General features: G+C 35.3%; 1 protein-coding gene across 1 annotated transcript in view; it reads left to right on the top strand.

Moving 5' to 3' along the window:
- GBE1 (1,4-alpha-glucan branching enzyme 1) overlaps nucleotides 1–18,444 on the top strand; it is a 297,767-nt gene that overhangs the window by 254,335 nt on the left and 24,988 nt on the right. The window contains exons 13-14 of the mRNA XM_082840201.1: nucleotides 2,333–2,517; nucleotides 4,136–4,266. Of these exons, the coding sequence (XP_082696327.1) occupies nucleotides 2,333–2,517; nucleotides 4,136–4,266 (316 nt within the window). The remainder of the gene's footprint in view (nucleotides 1–2,332; nucleotides 2,518–4,135; nucleotides 4,267–18,444) is intronic.

The following is an 18,444-nucleotide window of genomic DNA, read 5'->3' as shown; positions in this document are numbered from 1 at the left end:
TTAAGCTTTTGTTGCTGATTCTACTATGATAATCATGATGGCAGTGATATAACAGTCTTCCCCCAGAAAGGCTAAAGAAATTGCTTATTAATACTGGAGTCAACTCAGAGATCCATGGTCATACCAAAATAAAAGTATTTTGCCTATAGAGAGCTTGGATCCGGTTTGTAGGCTACTATACTTTAGCTACCCTATGGCATTTCTGGTCTCTCCTAAATTCCCAACTAGTTGAAATCCCACTAGTACTAGGACATATAGTTTTCTCCAGACAGTACCTTCAGTATCAGCAATGAATATGCTGGACTACAATTCTGGAGGTGCATCTTTTTGCTGGTTGAATGGATGATGGAGCAAGCTATGCCATGGGTTCACTATGGGCTGATGTGAATCAGGCTCCTAGGCAGGACTCCTAAATGTAGCAGAGGGAAGTTCCCATATCACTTTAAGACACCATAAAGTAAATAAAGGCCCGCAGAGTTAGAAATCTGGTTCCCTCCTCTGTCACACAGCAGACAACAATATAAGAAGTATTGTTTAGACTGAAATACTCGAATTAAGGAAAAGTTTTGCAGACACTGTAATTTTTATGAAGCTGCTACAGATATATTTGGATGTTATTTTTATTTTGATGACTATAGTCCTGAAAAGTTAAATGTAAATTGCAGTGTTTCTTAGCAGAGTTTACCATTTAAAGCAACTCTACAGTAAATCATTTTGAATTACATCATAGCTTGTTAGTTTTTATTTATTAGAATATTAATATGCTAGCTTCTCTTCTGCCTTTCTTTTTTATTGAAGTATAACTGACATAACGTTACATTAGTTTCAGATGTACAACACAATGACTCAGTATTTGTATATATTGCAAAATGATCATCCAGTCAGTCCAGTTAAGATCCATCACCCTACATAGTTACAAAAATTTTTTTTTCTTGTGATGACAACTCTCAAGATCCTCTCTCCTAGCTAACTTTCAAATATGCAATGCCGTATTATCAACTATAGTCACCATGCTGTACATTACATCCCCACATTTTTTAATTTTTATTTTATAACTGGAAATTTATGTCTTTTGACCGTCTTCATCCATTTGCCCAACCCCCCACCCCTACCTCAGGCAACTACTGGTCTGTTCTCTGTCTCCATGCGCTTGTTTTTTGTTTGCTGGTTGGTTGTTGTTGTTGATTTTAGACTCCACCTATCAGTTAGATCATACAGTATTTGTCTTTTTCTGTCTGACTTATTTCACTTAGCAACTATTTACTTTAAAGTAGGACACACTTGTATCAGCTACGGTACTTTCCAACTCAAAGGAGAAGCCTGTGGCTTAGAAAATTGCAGCATTAAAGTGGCAAATGTAAGTAAATTTTGGAAAGTAGTGTTTAATTTTTAGGAGAAAAAAAAGAAGCCATAAAATAGAAATCTAACCTAGGAAAAACAATAGGAGCCAGTCTATTAGACCACTAATATCTAAATTTGATTTTCAGAATGTATAATATGTAGGTGTTATTATTTTATTTCACGTTTAAAGTGTATCAGGTTTCTGGTTCTCATCATTATAATGAGAAATAATATCAAATGGGTTCCCAACAAAGTGTCCCAGCCGTACACACACACACACACACACACACACACACATTTAAATTAAAGATATACATCTAATGGTGGCACATGGATCTGAGAAAGGGATGGGGAAAATGAATAATAAAAGTGATGACTTGAGTTTCTGTAGCACCTGAAGTTTAAAACGTACTTGCCTGATGTGATGAGGTAGAAAGAACTTTGGATTTTAATGAGAAGAACTAAATTTTAATGGTTGCTTTTCTAGTTATTATCCATGTGAGGTTGGGCAAATCCCTTAACTGTCTAGAGTTTTGGATTTCTCATCTGTGAAATGGATATAATAGAGATCGAGGATCAAAAAATAATGTACATACAGCCTTTGGAAATTGCAAAGCGTTGTACAGATTTCAGAGATTATAGAAATAGAGATCTCAAAAATTACTCCGAGATTTCAGAGATTATTTCAGAGATGAAATAAGTATGACAGAGATACTGTTCTCAGTTTGTGCATGAGGAAAATGAGATGTAGAACAAGGAATGTGTGACCAGGCTAAAACTGTGCCCTGGGCTTTTGAGTCCAAATGCTGCTGGTACTGCATGCTAGACTATGCTGTTTCTAAGCCAGGGTTGTGCATCATTTATAGGGCACAGCTATAGTAAATTATAACCTAAACTGATTCCAAAGACTTTAAAACATACAATTATTGAGTCATCTTAATAAGAAATGCTAATATTACCGGGTGATGTTTATGTTTGTTTTCAAATGCAGGTAATGAATTTGGGCATCCTGAATGGTTAGACTTCCCAAGGAAAGGAAATAATGAGAGCTACCATTATGCAAGAAGGCAGTTTCATTTAACTGATGATGACCTTCTCCGCTATAAGTTCCTAAATAACTTTGACAGGGATATGAATAAATTGGAAGAAAGATGTCATTGGCTTTCAGCTCCACAGGTAAGCTCTTTACTCTAAATGTTATGTTTTAGTCACATGCTTAGAATGGCAATTGATTTAAATCTATATGCAGATCTTTTAAACAGCATTTTATTATTCAGTGTGTAGTGCCCTGTGACATACTTCAGGTTGTCAAAACATGTTACTGAAGTCTCCCCAATAGATAATGAAAATCTTAAACATAATTCCCTGCTTATATTCCTTGTTAGCTTGTCGTTGTTGTTTAAATTTAGTAATTTTTATTTCAATTGGTTAAAATAAATGACAAAAGCTCTGCATGGCATCCACTTTGGAAATTGCTGTGGAAATATCTTAATTGTTTTGACTATTTTTCTTTATATAAATAATTATGCTGTCATAAAGAAACTGCTTTGACAACATGGAGATTTCTTTATTCCTTTTTTTTTCCTTCCTTTACTGGTCTCTAACTTGTCATTTCAATAGATGCCATTATACCTCCATGCTGTTTTGTATTTTTCATGAGCCTGACTCTCTTCTGGAATTAAAGTCTCAGTTTCAATAAGTTTTAGAAAATGTAATTAACAGGTTCAGATTTTATACAGTGTTTTTTTTTTCTCTTGCAAAAATTAGCATATAATATGTGTTACTTATAATCCATTTACTTTCTACTGGTGCTGTTTGAAATTACTGTTGATGTGTTTTTACTTTGGTGTCTCTGATGTTTTTTTTAATGGTTGGACAAAGGTACTTATATTTTCAGTAAGATTGGCTACATGACACAAATGCCCTAATCGCATTTATTAGTAGTGCTGTTTCCAGAAGAGAGAGCAAAATGATGCGCCTTCTCAATAGGAACAATGTTGAATACCAAAAGGCATGCTGTTTGCTCTAGAGCCTTAGCTCACATTTCTAAATTATCAAAAGTGGCGCTGCTGACGTGCATGGAAATAAGTCCTATCAAAGCTGGGGCTGGAAGAGGGTAGGGTTGAGAACACAAAGCCTTCTCACTACCTACTGTAAAATGTGGTGTATAAAATAAGAGAGCTTGTAGATGTTGTAATTCCTTTTCAGACTTTCTCTATTATTAGGCAAAAAAAAAAGTATACTGTGAAGGGCTCTTGATTGTTTTTGAATCTGACAAAATCGTGCAATAATGTAAAGTTTTTAAGAAAACTACAACTTCAGAAATCTGGATATAATAACAATGTTACATCATATTTTGAAAAGTAATTTTATATACCTTACCTCATTAAGGAGTAAAACAAAAGTCTTAAAGAAAATTCACTTATAAGTAGATCTAATACACACACGCACACACACACACACACAGAGATGCTTTATGTATAGCACAGGTGCTATATTTTTAGCTAAAACCTAAGCCAAAACCCTAATCCTCTGTCTGTGCTTTGTTTGAAGTTGGCAAGTTGCTGGTGAGCTTTTATACTCCTTAAGCAATTTTTTGAGACTGCTGTTGGCCTAGAGTTTGATAGGGCATGATTGCAACATGTTCAAAAAATATAGCATGCTAGAATTTTCATTTTTGGCTTAATAACTAACAAGGCTGTTAATAAAGACAAAAACAACTTTTTTGTAAAGAATTTACTTGTAGCAGCATCTGGCTATTATTTAAATGTATTATGTGTTTTAATTCTTGCAGGCTCATGTTAGTGAACAGCATGAAACCAATAAGATCATTGCTTTTGAGAGAGCAGGCCTTCTTTTTGTTTTCAACTTTCATCCAAGCAACAGCTACACTGATTACCGACTTGGAACGACAGTGCCAGGAAAATATCCTTTTTGTTGCTAATGAATATGACTGTCTGCATTCAGTTTTTTTATTGCATCATAGAGCGTCAGAAAAACTAATGCTGATCTTGGTGACGGTAGCTCTCAGTTTCTTCATCTGAAAAATGAGGGACTTAAAATAGTTGATAAATCTTTGCTTAATTCAGTTACACTAAGTTAACCCTAAACTCCATTCTGGCTCTAAAAAGTATGATTTTTAATATTTTCTTAAGTAATATTTTAATCCAATATGTAGTATAGGATGAATATACTATTAATATACTATTAATAGTATAGGAGATAATTGTTGTTTCTCTTTATGAAAATATCTTGTAAGTTGCCCCTGAGAATTGTCTCCTTTCCCCCTCTCCACTGAGTGAGCAAGGAGACAGTAGCTGTAAAGATAGCTTCCTTCCCCTTTCTTTTTCCCGTCTCCTAAAATACAAGACATAGCTCGCTTTTGTGGGCCTGAATTGGTAAGGAATCAGGGCATGGGAGGTGGAAGCAAAGGAAATAATAGGGAGAATGTTTTGATATCGTCTGAACATTCATTTACTCATCCATTCATTCATTTCACAGATATTTACTAAGCATCTATCTATTGAACACCTGCATGCCAGCCCTGTGCTAGGTGCTGGAAGTACAGGAATTTTCCTGGCAGATTCAGTCACTGCCCTCATTGAGCTTTTAAACTAGTGAAGAAGACAAACATTAATAATTGTAAGTGTGATCATTGTGACAAAGTGAAACCTGCTGTGTATTTTAAAGAGATTATGGCTTACCCAATCCATGGAAAAAAGTGACAGATTCAGGATCTAGCAACAAACCAGCATAGATTTTTAAACAGGCAGTAGAAATAATGTGTTCTTCCCCTGAAGCCCTAACAATGATTAATGTCAGCCACCTGAGTGAGATGCCGGATGCCAACATGAAGTCCTACGTGTCAGGGTGTCTCTAGCTACAGTAAGAGAAACCCCCTTTTTGACTGGCTCAAACAATAAGGAAAATGCATTTTGCCAAACAATGAAAGCCCTGAGGTAGGGGGACCCCAGCACTGTGACAATATCATCAAGTTCCCTGGTCCATTGGCCTTTCTATTTTTAACTTTCAGGGTGCCAGCAGTGTCCAAAGGCTGGCACCTGGTAGAGTTGCAAGACAACAGCCATGGTTCCAAATGTCACCTTCAGACACAACAATGGCACCTGGTAGAGTTGCAAGACAACAGCCATGGTTCCAAATGTCACCTTCAGACACAACAAAAGGCAAATAGATTTGTGTCTTTATTCAAGAATGAAGTCACTTTAGCAAATTTCCTTTTGTATCCCATTGACCAGAATTCAGTCACATATCCCCAGAGAGGTGTCTAGGGAGGAGAATGCTATCATCATTAGTAGCTTAATCAGGAATTACCCCTGAGTCTCCAGGAAGTGGCCTCCTTGGTGAAGTGGCTGCCCAGACAGAATGTTTCTTGGCAGTTAGGAGTAAAGGGCCATACTGTCTGGTAAGTAGCCTGTGGCATCTGTGCTGCTCAGTGACATTGAGGGTCGTGAAAGATGTTCCCTGTCTTCTACCCCAACCCTCCCAGATCACCATCCCACAGGACATCAGAGCATTTGGGAGGGAAGGCTATTGCTGTGACTAATAGCCTAAATGTGCCCCCCCAGTTAATACAGAGAATGCTCAGATAATGGAAATCAGTGTAATGAGGTTGTCTGCACTAAAGAAGAGCTGTACTGTTCAGGAGGCAAATGTTCTCACCATCTCCATGAAGAAATGCAAACAGATGCTAGACATGTAGCAACTCATACATAAGCCTTCTCAGCTACAAACTGCTAAAAGTAATACCCCTAGACTAAATCCTGCTATATCTAATAATGTCATATAATCAAGACATAATTTTGATTTTTATCAGATCAAAATGCAATTACAGAACACTTGTGATCTATTGCAGTGTTTGTTAGTTAAGTACTGCCCTTGACCCTAAGTGGGGAAGAAGAGAGGTACAAAACCAATTTAGGATGTAAGGCATAATGCAGTAAAGGGGATGGGGCAGGAATGTTCCACAAACTTATCCTCATGTTTAACAGAGGATAAGTAAAAGAAAAATAAATAAATATGAGAGAGAGAGAGAGAAAGAAACAGAGATTGATTAATTGATTGATTGAAAAGGAAAAGACTTTTAAGCCTGGATGGGGGAGGGGAGAGAGAGAGATGATTGGTGGACTGATGGATTGATTAAGAAAAGACCTTTAAGCCTGGACCTTGAGAAATGGATAAAATTGTAGAAAAAATTGAGGAAGGCCGTTCAAGCTGTTGGAAATCAGAGACTATCCTTAGATAATGGATAGTACCATAGATTAACTGGAGAATGAGGACCAGAAGGAAAAGTACTCAGAGATAAAACTGAAAAGACAGATTGCCATCACATAATAGAATATTTTAATGCCTTATTAATTAGTTTAGGCTTTTTTTCTATAGTTTCATAGTGAGTCACTGAAGGGTTTGGGCTAGGGAGCTACTTGATAAGAATGTATGCATTTGGAGAAGTTCTCATGCACCCAGGGTGTTAGAGAGCTTTTATGAGGAGAGAGGTTGGAAGTACAGGTATCAATTATGAAAAATTGAAGTACACGTAAAAGAGAATTAGGGTATGAATTAAAGTAATGTCCATAGGATAGAAAGAGGTATATGAAGCACTTTCTTGCAGTGAAAGGACTCAGCAATTGTTTGGACACGGGGTGTAGAAAAGAAGATACAAGGTTTCACTTTGAAGAGTGAGAAGAATGGTAGTAGCATTATTACTGAGGATAGCAAAGCAAGGAGGAGGAGTAACCAGTTTGGGGAATAGAAAATATGAATTTAATTTAGCATCATTGACAAATGGAAATACATGGAATTTCAATGATGATGTCTAGGAGAAAAATCTTGGCTCAAGCTACATTGATCCCCTATCTGAAGTCTGTGTAATTTAACAATATTATTAAATGAAAATATATATAATAACATAGTATATTTTACTAAGTAAAATCCACCCCCAAAGTTAATTTTGTTTAATGATACAAAGTTACACTGTACATGAAAGTCTAGTTTGGTTTTGGTAAACCTTGCCACAAATTGAATCTTTCGAAATTTAGCCATTTGTTTAAATGCCCATAGGCACCTGTTATACAGAAAATTTCTATACTGATAAATACTGAATGCTTTATATTAATGACTCATTTCAGAAAATGTACTCACTAAATGTTGTATTGATATACAGATCTTGGAAAATTGGGCCATATCTTTATAGAAGTCATAGTTGCAGCCTTAGTCATCTGTTGCGTCTCTAAGAGAACCTTGAAGAAATATTGTTTGGTTCTTTTACTACAAGGATTTTGTCTTCTACAGATTTCTGCCCACTTGGACCTTATTTACTCTTGCTGCCTTTCTCATTCCTGTCTTTCTGTAAACAAGCTGTAACTAATTCCCATATGTTATTGCTTCCTCCAAGGACATTTGCATTTTAATAAGTCTCTTTGAATACTCAAAAGTATGGAAGACCTAATGGACTAGATATCTATATAATGAGGATGTGGTTTTTTTTGAGGAAAGGAAGGCAGTAGAGCATTTCCAACATACCTTAAACCATATTTTCTAATTAGCTATATTACTACTGTCAGCCCTAACTCCTAGCTTGAAATCATAAAAAATTCCAGTTTTTGAAATGCTTTATACTCCAATGACCCAGTTCGGTGCAGAAATCCCACCTATATACTCCTCCACAAATCATAGCAGTCATTAGAACACTTTCCATCTTAGGAATCTCACTATTTCACAAGGTAAACAATTCAAGTTTGTTTGTTTGTTTTTAATATAGCCTTAAATGTAAGTGCATTAATTCTGTACTCTGGGGCCAATGCCTGTTCTATATGCCAGCTATTCAAATCAAAAGGCATTTAACTTGTTCCTCACAGTACCACCTCTCCTTAGTCTACCCTCTTCCAGACCAAATATACCTCTGGTTTCTTTAATAGATTCTTGTGATACTTTCCAGACCTGTTACCATCATGTCTCTCTTATCAAAATCCACCCAGCATTGTTCACACTCCTCTTCATTGTGTCTCCAGAACTAACAGCAGAATATTCCAGATATGGTCTGGCAAGTATGATATTGAGTGCCCCATTACCTCCTCTTATCTTGAGACTGCTGTCTCATTAATGGAGTTAAAGTTACATCAGCTTTTCTGGCAGCCATCACATTTTTCACTCATACTGTATTCACTTTCAAATAAAAAGCTTTAGCTTTTCTTTATGTGTACTTGTATTATGTCCTATCTCCCTTATTCTTTATTTATTCAGCTACTTTAACTAAAATCCCAAATTTAACATTGAACATAAAAAAACATTATTTTTTGTCTCTAAACTATTAATAGAGACGATAAAAGAGCACGAGTGTATTAATGTTATGATCATACCATCTCCCCTAAGCAATAGATAGATCTCTTCTTTCAGATTCTTGTTGTTTCTAACTTAGCTTTAACAGTCCTTTTTACTATCCTTAGCATTTTACAAGTCTCATTTCTTTTTGGTCTTTCATCTTTCTGACTTTGTTCTTATACCTTTAAACAACATTGTAGTTCAGCATTATAGAATCATTTCAGGTATAGAAAGTACGAAAACATTGGGATTTCTATGCTGTAGTTTCTGACTTTACCAAAGTGTTCTTCTATGACACTGGTATTTCCAACTACTGAGCCAGTGAATTGAATACAGATTTTTCTCTGTGAAGGATCCACAGAGGCAAGATTGGATGTATTAATCAAGTCAGGAAATTCATCAAATTTTTAATTCCCAGAAAAGCAGGATTTGGTACCAGAACAAATTTAAAGTTTCTAAAGAAGTCATTTGAACTTCCTCTGTCACTATGAAATATAAACCTGCAATAGGCAGCATGTCTGAATTCTTGTGCAGTTCCATTTTTTTTAACCTGTGTATCCTGTATATCAAATAGCAAGACATCAACTTTCACTCAGATCTGTGTAGCATATGTGCTGACTGTCTTCCCAAGAAACTGTTGTAAGGGGAGCTATTTTGGGGGCAATGCCAGGCAGAATAGAAGCAACGCTTTAAGGATGCTTTTAGCTGTCACTTCAAAATAAGATGATAAATTTGGAAAGCGGAGAGGGTTGTCTGCTTTGTATTACTAAGGTTTTGAACCTGGTCTTCACGGTGATTGCTAAAGGACATAGTATTATTTCTACAAAAGGAATCTGTAGCCATATTCTAGAAAACAAGAAATAGCAACAATAAAAACCCTTTGCCTGGGCACTGTCTCCCATTTGTCTTTTTAGCCACTAATCTGCAGTGTAATAATCACCAGCGTTCTCTCCTACAGTGGATAGCAATGTGGGTGATGCAGAACTGAGACCCAATGTACTGGCAGGTTACATGCTCAGGAAGATAAAATGCATTCTCCTGATGTGGTGTATTTGCTTATGATTTTACATTGTTTAGCTGGAGAGAAAGCAAGAAACATAATGCCCTTTATAGTATCAGAATCATTATTGTATTTCTGTGGTCACATTTCTTCACTTAGACCATTATCAAATCAGCATTGAATCAAAAGGAAAATGCTAAGCCCCTAAGGACAAACTACTCTTTCTAATCCATTTTGAATAAAACAAATGATGCTGCCTCATTTTGAGTGACGTAGGGGAGAGCATGGGCGAAGGGTCCCTCTTTTGAGGACCTTCTGTTTGCTAGCCATTTTTATTAAGTATGTAGCTTAACATTCCCAGGTGCCCCGTAAGGTAGGTTGTATTAGATTCATGTGACCAGATCAGGAAACTAGGCCTTTAAGTAACTCTTCAACTTCCCTCCAGCACAGGCTGGTGAAGGTTGAGCAGTGTGTTACAAAGCCCATGTTCTTTCTATTAGACCACGGTGCCCCTTTCTGCCATTCATGGGTGCGTACATTTAGTTGCTGGTGGTAGCAATAGTGGTATTAGAGATGATGACTTATTTCTGTAATGTTCAAAAGGATTTTGCTATAGTTCTGGGAAAATAGGTAGCATGAGAAAATTATACACAATTTCATGGCACAGACTTCAATCTCGTCAGGTTCCCTCAGTACCTCACCATCACGCTCTACAAATTTTTCCCCACATATTCTTCCTCGTGACCCCTTGTCACCATCATCCAAAAGAAAAAACTAAAAAATATTTTTTTTTAAAGCAAAACATGAAATAATTGCTTCAGGTCAATTATTGTGATTTCTCTGCATTCTGGAGAATATAAATGTGCCGTAGTTCTTTGCTCAAAGTGAAACCTTCTGATGCTTCACATCAATTAAGTTTACTGTAAAATATTTATGTGAATGTTAAGCCCTCACAGCTCATTTATAAGGTATGTGTCTTGGTATGTACAGATTCTTATCACTCTGAGAGCGTAAACAACACTAGTAACAAACGTTTTCAAATTATTTGTCAGCATGCTTTTGAGGTGGGGTGAGAATAATAGTGTTATTACAGCCCCCTTTCCAAATGGCTTTTCAAACTCTTACGATATTGAAATGTTAAGAGGAATCGTCGTAAATTATGGCTTGTGAAGAATATGTGAATCCAGGCCAAAAATATTTAAAGCTAAGGGAACGGATGAGTAAATAGTTGGATTTGACTCAAGATCTTTGCAATATTTTCATTAAACTGCTGAAAGATGTACTTTTTAAAATGTAAATTCAGACACTGACATTTGCAACCTGCACACAGAGTTTCTTATGAGCATATAAGGTCACTTGGATGATTCACTGAAGTGTGATCGCCGAAGGCAGAGATGTTGTTGTGAGTTGCTTAGTTTACAGAAGCCTTTGAAGCGTGGTTATGTAACAGTCTGTGTTTGTTAGAATCTAGGCTTTATGCAGCAAATAAAAACAAAGGACTTAATTTAGGATTAGCTAGTTGCCACATTCTATCAAGATTTTATATGTAAAGGTTAATTTCTGGACTAAAAATGTAGAGCTTAACTTTTTAGTTTTCCAGGCTTAGATGTTTTGGTAAAAAATTAAAGGAAGAAAAAAAACAAGTCCAAGGGTTTCTCATAAAAGATCTACATAGTGACTTTGAACAGATGCAAGCATGTTTCTTTTCCTCATGCGCATATGTGTGAGAGAGAGAGAGCACAAAAGCGCTTTTACTCTGTGTCCATTTAGTGAGGAAGCTCTTTTTATGTGAATGGGGACAGGTAATCCTACTAACAATTTTATATTTAATGTAAGTCCTCCTTTTGTTTCTGTAGCTTCAAAATGGATGTACACTCATGGCCTTGGTTAGCCTTCTTTAGTTTCAAGGTGAAAGTAATACTTTTAAACATTACCTCATTACCTAGAGGTACTTTTGGTAATTTTTCATTGTTAAACACTGTCCAAAAACCCCTGTGATGTAATGATAATGACAAACGTGTACCCCCCACCTCCACTGGCAATAAAGAGCCTATGATTTAGCTTCATTTTCTACTTAGGAATTTGAGATGAATCACAAAGTAAGGAAAATATTTTGCAACTGCTGTAACACTTTTAGATTGGTTTAATATATATTCATAGGACTATAGGTAGTAATGAATAATGAGTGGGCCCTTAGTACACACAAACGTTTTTAGTTTGTTTTTTTTTTTAATAGCTGAGTGCTATTCAGTGTCATTCAACAGCATTTCTGATTTTGGTTCATAGCTCAGTTGCTCAGTGATAGTCTCCTCTGGTTCCAGAAATTCATCTAACAATAGCTCAGTCAAGATTTCTCTCCTCTATTTCTTGTCTTTCTGGAGAAAACAGAAATCAGAAATATTATTGTATGCTATAAAAACAGGACATTCTCACCTACTAGTTGTGTCATTAATGGGAGGAAAACATTTGTTCCTAGCATAAGTATTTTTACCAATTTGTGAAAAGAGGTACTATTATATGGCAATTGACTCCAAGATACATGGTAAGACTGTCTTTCTTATATTAACAATTATATCTTTACTTGGAATATATTAGGTAAACATAAAGCTAAATTGTAGATTGATGGATGGATGGATGGATGGATGGATGGATGGATGGATGGATGGATAGATGGAGGATACAATTTCCTAATGGTGGAAGAGCCCTTAAAGTTGTTCAAAATTAAGTAATTAAAACACAAAGATTTCTATAATCTATTGCTTTTCCCTTAGAGCAGATGTTTAATTAAATGGTAGAAAGGAAAAATTGATAAAATATTATCAATAACATACATCATGATTTTGTAGAATTTAAAATTGTGGAATCTGCTGTCAGAATACTTGCTGAACAGACTTTCATAATAAGACCTACCATCTATTTACAAACACATGCTTTGCATGCTGCAAGCACTTTACATTCACTGTCTCATTTAGTAAACTTTTTCCTTTCCTAGGGAATAGCATTGCAAACTGTAGAGGAAGGAAAAATCCACAATGAAAACACTGGCCTGAAAGATTTCATATCTAAACTTTCTTTTTAAATTGTCCTTTATTTAATTAGTCCAGAACAGATTTTTCTCTTTTATTTTGAAAAATAAATTATACATATCACCTTTATATCTGATGCCAGCTTTTTTAAAATAGAGCATTCAGTATCTAAAATAAATTTCTAATATATTGAATGTTAAATTACTTTTTCCTTCTGCATCTCTGTAGAAATTAGCCCACCCCCCCCCTTTTATTTTATTTTTTCAGTGAACATCTCCTGCCTGCGAGAAAGCTGTTTGGATCTTCTATAAGTAAGATATTTTTATTTTCATCATTTTCTGTTAAGCTGTTCTAACTCCCACAGAATCTCACAGGGTCAAATTGAGGGCTCAGTGTTTCATCTATATTTGAAAATGGTACCTGAATATTCCAGAAGATTTCTTAAAATTAAGCCATTATCTAATTACTGGTTCATTATAAATGTTTAAGGGCTCTTAAGGATATATGGGTGCTACAACCAAAAGAAAGTTGTGTCTCTCCAGAGAAAAGTGGAAAAAGTAAAGCCATGAACAATGTGTTCTTGGAAACAGTGGTTTCAGTTATAACCATGTGTAAGAACCATCTCTAATTCTATTAATGTGGTATCTCTTATCCTAAATGATGGCAAAATGCCTAATTAATCCCTATTTTATTTGTGAAATTTATCTGTGGAACTAATTAATCCTTTCGGTAGTTACATGATACCAACTGTTGAATAAGGAAAGCATTCTTTATTATGTTATTAAGTAAAATTATTTAATTAATATAACTTAAGTGCAGTCATATTACCTTTTATTGGCACACAATTAACATTTATGATAGGAACATTAATTTAAACAGAAGATTATTTTCTTTGTCTGTAAAATTATAACCATTACTGTAATTTTTTCCCCATAAGCTCTTTATTACTTAGGGAAATAGTCAATTTCACTCTACTACCTTCCCTTCTAACGCTCTTCCTTTTTGTTCAGCCTAAGGAAAACAAAAGGAAAATAAGCTTCTCTGTGGTAGCATTCTTTTCTGATTCTGAAACATTCCTTTCTTCAGTTTGTTCTCTTACCCTAACATTCTTATCTCACAAAGGCTCATGTAACTTGTATGGCAGTAGGTATTTCTGGGTCTTATATTTGTAAACATTGAGAAATTTGCTCTTTTTCCTAGGATAGTGGTTAAGAGCATTAGCTCTGGAATAAGACCATCTGAGAGTTCAAGTTCCATCTCTTCCACTTACTCATGAAAGTAATTTCTTTGTTTCCTAGTTTTCTCATTTTTAAAACACCTACTTGTAGAATTATTGTCAGAATTAAATGAATTGATGGCATGTGAAAGAAAGGCTTGGCAACAGTGTCCAGCACATACTATAAGCTCAGTACCTGTTAGCTGCGATGGTCATAAAGTCTTCTGCTCCCTGCTATATCTTTTCCTCATTCTTGTGCCATTGGCCCACCTTTCTTCCTTACCTCCACTTTCTCCACATGCTGCACCACTATCTTGATTTCCCTTTCTTCTCTAATCACTCTTTGTGTTGTCTTTTTTCCCCTCAGATCCAAACCCAATCATTTATTCTTTTTTCTTGCTCTTTTCCCTTGAAGAACTCACACATGCTCATAACTTCAACTGTAGCTCTGTGAAGATGATCCCTAATTGCCCCTTCTACCATGGTCTTCCCCTATTCACTAAGTGAAATTTTGTGATGTTTAATGACTGTTAGGAAATACTGAGCAGTCTGGAATCATAGCTTTTTGAAAGGTAGAAGAACTGTAGCATGACCTGGTTCTATTCAATTAAATAGAATTGGTTGGATCAGATGTATTTTAGAGATGGTTTCCAAATTGGTACCAAAAGTTAAATTGCATAACGCTTGACAGTGTATGAATACTTTTATTTATATTGACTCATCTTGCCCTCACATCATCTTAGTGATGGGGTCAGGCAAGTATTTTTATCCTCAAATTAAATATAAGCATTAGAAAGATTTATAACTTTCACAAGATCATATTCTTAGTAAGTGAATAAATGTGATTTAAGTCTAGTTCCTGTAAGTTCAGCATAGTTTTTTACTTGGGCACCAGATAATTCACCTTTTGTTGCCCTGTAGAAACACCATTAAAATAAGTAAAGTGTGTCTCACTAACTACTTATAATTTTATTTGTTTTCTCTGCTTCTCTTTGTAGAAGTTAATGGTGTCTCTGACTAAATGTCATTTTTTGCAGTGTTACACTGTCCTAGTTTCTGACACAAACACAGATCAATTTAGCTGGAGTATTTTTAAAATAAACATATTCACTTTAAAGGGATAAAATGATTTTTTAAGGAAAAAGATGACTGCTCAAATATTTGTTAAACCAGGATATAAATCTAAGTATATTTCAGCTTCAAGTGCAGATTGGGAAAGTGTCATGCTAGGTTCTGAAGGATGTTAGAGGATAAAGAGTCTGGGGACTAAAAATCCCATAGAATAAAGAACACTTTTACAAAGAGGTGAAAGAGAAGTGTCCTGCTATCATCAGCTTTCTTTCATTTAATTGTATATATTTCCTTTTCTTGCCTTAATAATTTTGAATGTAGGAAATTTATTCCTGGTGATATTTTGTTTGTTGACAGCTTCAGACAACTTACCTAAGGGATATACAGAATTGTCTTACTGGATTTGGTTAACTCTTTTATGACCATAGTAGTCACATCACTTTGGAATTTTAATAATATTTGGATAGTCTAAATAAAACTCAACATTTGTGAAATAACTATAAAAATAAATAATTAAGTCTACATAGAATTTGATCCAAAATGTGCCAGAATTTTTGCTCATTTCAATTACGTAAATCATCTTTATATTTGACTATCATAGCCAAAACATTGGTTCATTTTGTTTTGAATTGTACAAAAATGCACTTTTCAGAAATAACTTAGCAGCTTTACTCTTTTCTTGTGTAATTCTTTTCCACATCTACCTAGTAAGATTAAACCAATATGATTGTTTTCAAGATAATTGCAAACTACTATACTAGATTTATTATACCCCTGGAAAAAATATATATTAACAATCACATGTGTATGTGTGTTTAAAGCTCTCTCACTCAATTTTTTTGGTGCCTGTGGAGAAATGTTTACTTTGAATCTTTTTCCTCACAATCATCAACCTAGGTAAAGTTTTGATAGTTACTGACTGTGTGCCCAGAAGTGCTCAGGAATGACTGGGAGTAATGATGCATGTGCGTGCGCACACACACACACACACACACACACACACACACTCCTGTAAGCTTTACTTGACAGTTTCTCAAGGAAAGCTAGCTCAGCCCCTTCTCATTTACCTTTCTGAAGCACTGAGTAAGCCCTAAAGTATTAGATTTTCTATTTGGTCTTAAAAGTTAAAAGAGAAAGAAGAATATAGACTATACATTACTCCTAATAAATTTTGACTTCAAATAAAGAAAAAGGATGTTTCTACTACCAACATTAAAAGAGTAAGCTTTCAAATGTTTAAGTATTTTAATGTTCATTTACTTTGCAGACTTTAACTGGCAGATGGTGGTAGAGTGTAGAAAATATTATACCTAAGTGCATATCCTGGCCTTGCCAAATTATGTATAAAATCATATATATATGATTTTCACAGTCATTTTGATGTTCAATGCTTAACTTCAGTCATCTGTATAAAGAAGGCTAAGCAGTCAAGTTGAAAATACAAGTCTTTGAGTATATGTCGACTTTAGTAAACATGTAATCATTTATCCACTTCAACTAAGAATTATATAAAATGTCTGTCTCCAGGGCTCATACCAATCAGAGTTATTCACTTGAGAATTAATTGCTTCAAGCTGACATGCATCTGTTTAACTGTTGTGACTGTTCCAGAAAGAAGGGAAAAAAATCTTTTAAAATGTCCAAGTAAAACTTTATAGATAATGAAATGGGATTGTGTTAGAAGTTACATTGTACGGATCTGGAATATTAACTCTATAAAATGAGGCAAGAAAATCAAGGTTGTTCTTTTATGACTAAAGTAGTGTTAAATTATTTCTTAAAGTTTAGCAAGAGCATGCATAGATCAAAACCCAAGGAGGATACTACCATAGGAAAATAATGAAAAGAAGATCCACTCAATAAATATTCCAGGTACTAATCTAGGTCCCAGGTAGAGGGGAAGAGGGGGGATGGGGAAAGACATATTTCCCTTATAGAGGTTTATTTTAATTAAAGGAAGAGAGAAAATATAATAATTAAATTTATAGGATGATAAAAGTTGATAATGCTGTGTTGAAAAATCAGGACAAATGCAAGAGCGTGTGGGGAAGTGTTTAATTTTCAGTTAGGATGTTCAGAGTAGGCTTCTCAATCTTTCTCAGAAGCATGAGAAGCATTTTTAAAAATTCATAAAATTTTAGGGCTTCCCTGGTGGCGCAGTGGTTGAGAGTCCGCCTGCCGATGCAGGGGACACGGGTTTGTGCCCCGGTCCGGGAAGATCCCACATGCCGCGGAGCGGCTGGGGCAGTGAGCCATGGCCGCTGAGCCTGCGCGTCCAGAGCCTGTGCTCCGCAACGGGAGAGGCCACAACAGTGAGAGGCCCACGTATCGGAAAAAAAAAAAAAAAAAAAAAAAATTCATAAAATTTTAAAAAGTGTGTAGTCCTCAAATAGTTCAATGTACTGTCCAATCAAACTTCAATGTTCAGCTTGTTTAAATAACAGGAAAGTTTTTAGATTCTAGTGAGAACAAAGACATGGGAGAAAGGAATGGAAAAAAAGGTCACAAAGGAAGCAAAGGCCAAGTTGGGTGTAAAAAGTAAGAAAGTAAATCAACCTACTTTTACATTTTTCATCACTTTAGACAGCAGTTTAAATGGTCCAGGGTCTATAATAATAATATAAAGAGCAGCTAATAACTTGAGCATTTTTCCCAGCACTGGGCACTGTGTTAAGCACTTGATGTACATTGCTTCTGTGAATCCTTGTAGCAACCCTCTGATATATTACCTCCATTTTACCAGTGAGAAACTGAGCCTCCAGGAAATTCAGTAACTTGCTGGAAGACACACAGTTGGTAATTGGCAGAATCGAGTTTAGAATGCAATTGTTGGACCCCAAAGCCATGCACCCACTGTATTTTACTGTTTTAGGATGCTTTCTCCTATTCTTGTCTGTCTGCATGAAATAGCTTAGGTGATGCTTACTTACGCTAATTGTCGTTATTTTTCAGGAACTTTGAAGGTTCCAATTATATTTTCCATTTATATATACATTGCATAGGACTCTTTTAAAGGATGTATTAGAGTAAGTTTGGGTGAAGACGTTTCTTTATAGCCTATGTCAAAATTATTTTGAGTTCAAAAGCACAAGCACAATATGTTTGTAAAAAATGTTGCATCTGCATGGTCAAAACTCATTTTGATGACAAAGTATGTGTTTAAAAGATGTATAAAAATTGGTTGTTTTTTCTTTTGCAGTTCTAAATAATTGCTATTGCTTCATCAAATAATTGAATTTATAAGTTCTTTGGGTAATAATCTTTAATGTCACAGACAAAGACCAACAGTTTTAGAGGGAGGTTAGTCTAGAAGTGTGGGCATATTTTTTTCCTTATTTTCCTTTCTTGAGTTACTGAGAAACAGTGACATTTTTTAGTTCAAGTTATATAATCTTCTAGGACAAAGAAAAGTTCCTAATTAGGTTAGTCAAAGAATTCTGTAAAGTATTTAG

The sequence above is a fragment of the Leucopleurus acutus genome, assembly GCF_964270905.1.
Source record: "Leucopleurus acutus genome assembly, chromosome: 5".
NCBI classification, from domain to species: Eukaryota; Metazoa; Chordata; class Mammalia; order Artiodactyla; family Delphinidae; genus Leucopleurus; species Leucopleurus acutus.
The sequence above is the reverse complement of the archived record's forward strand: the minus strand, read 5'-3'. Positions and strand labels throughout refer to the sequence as shown.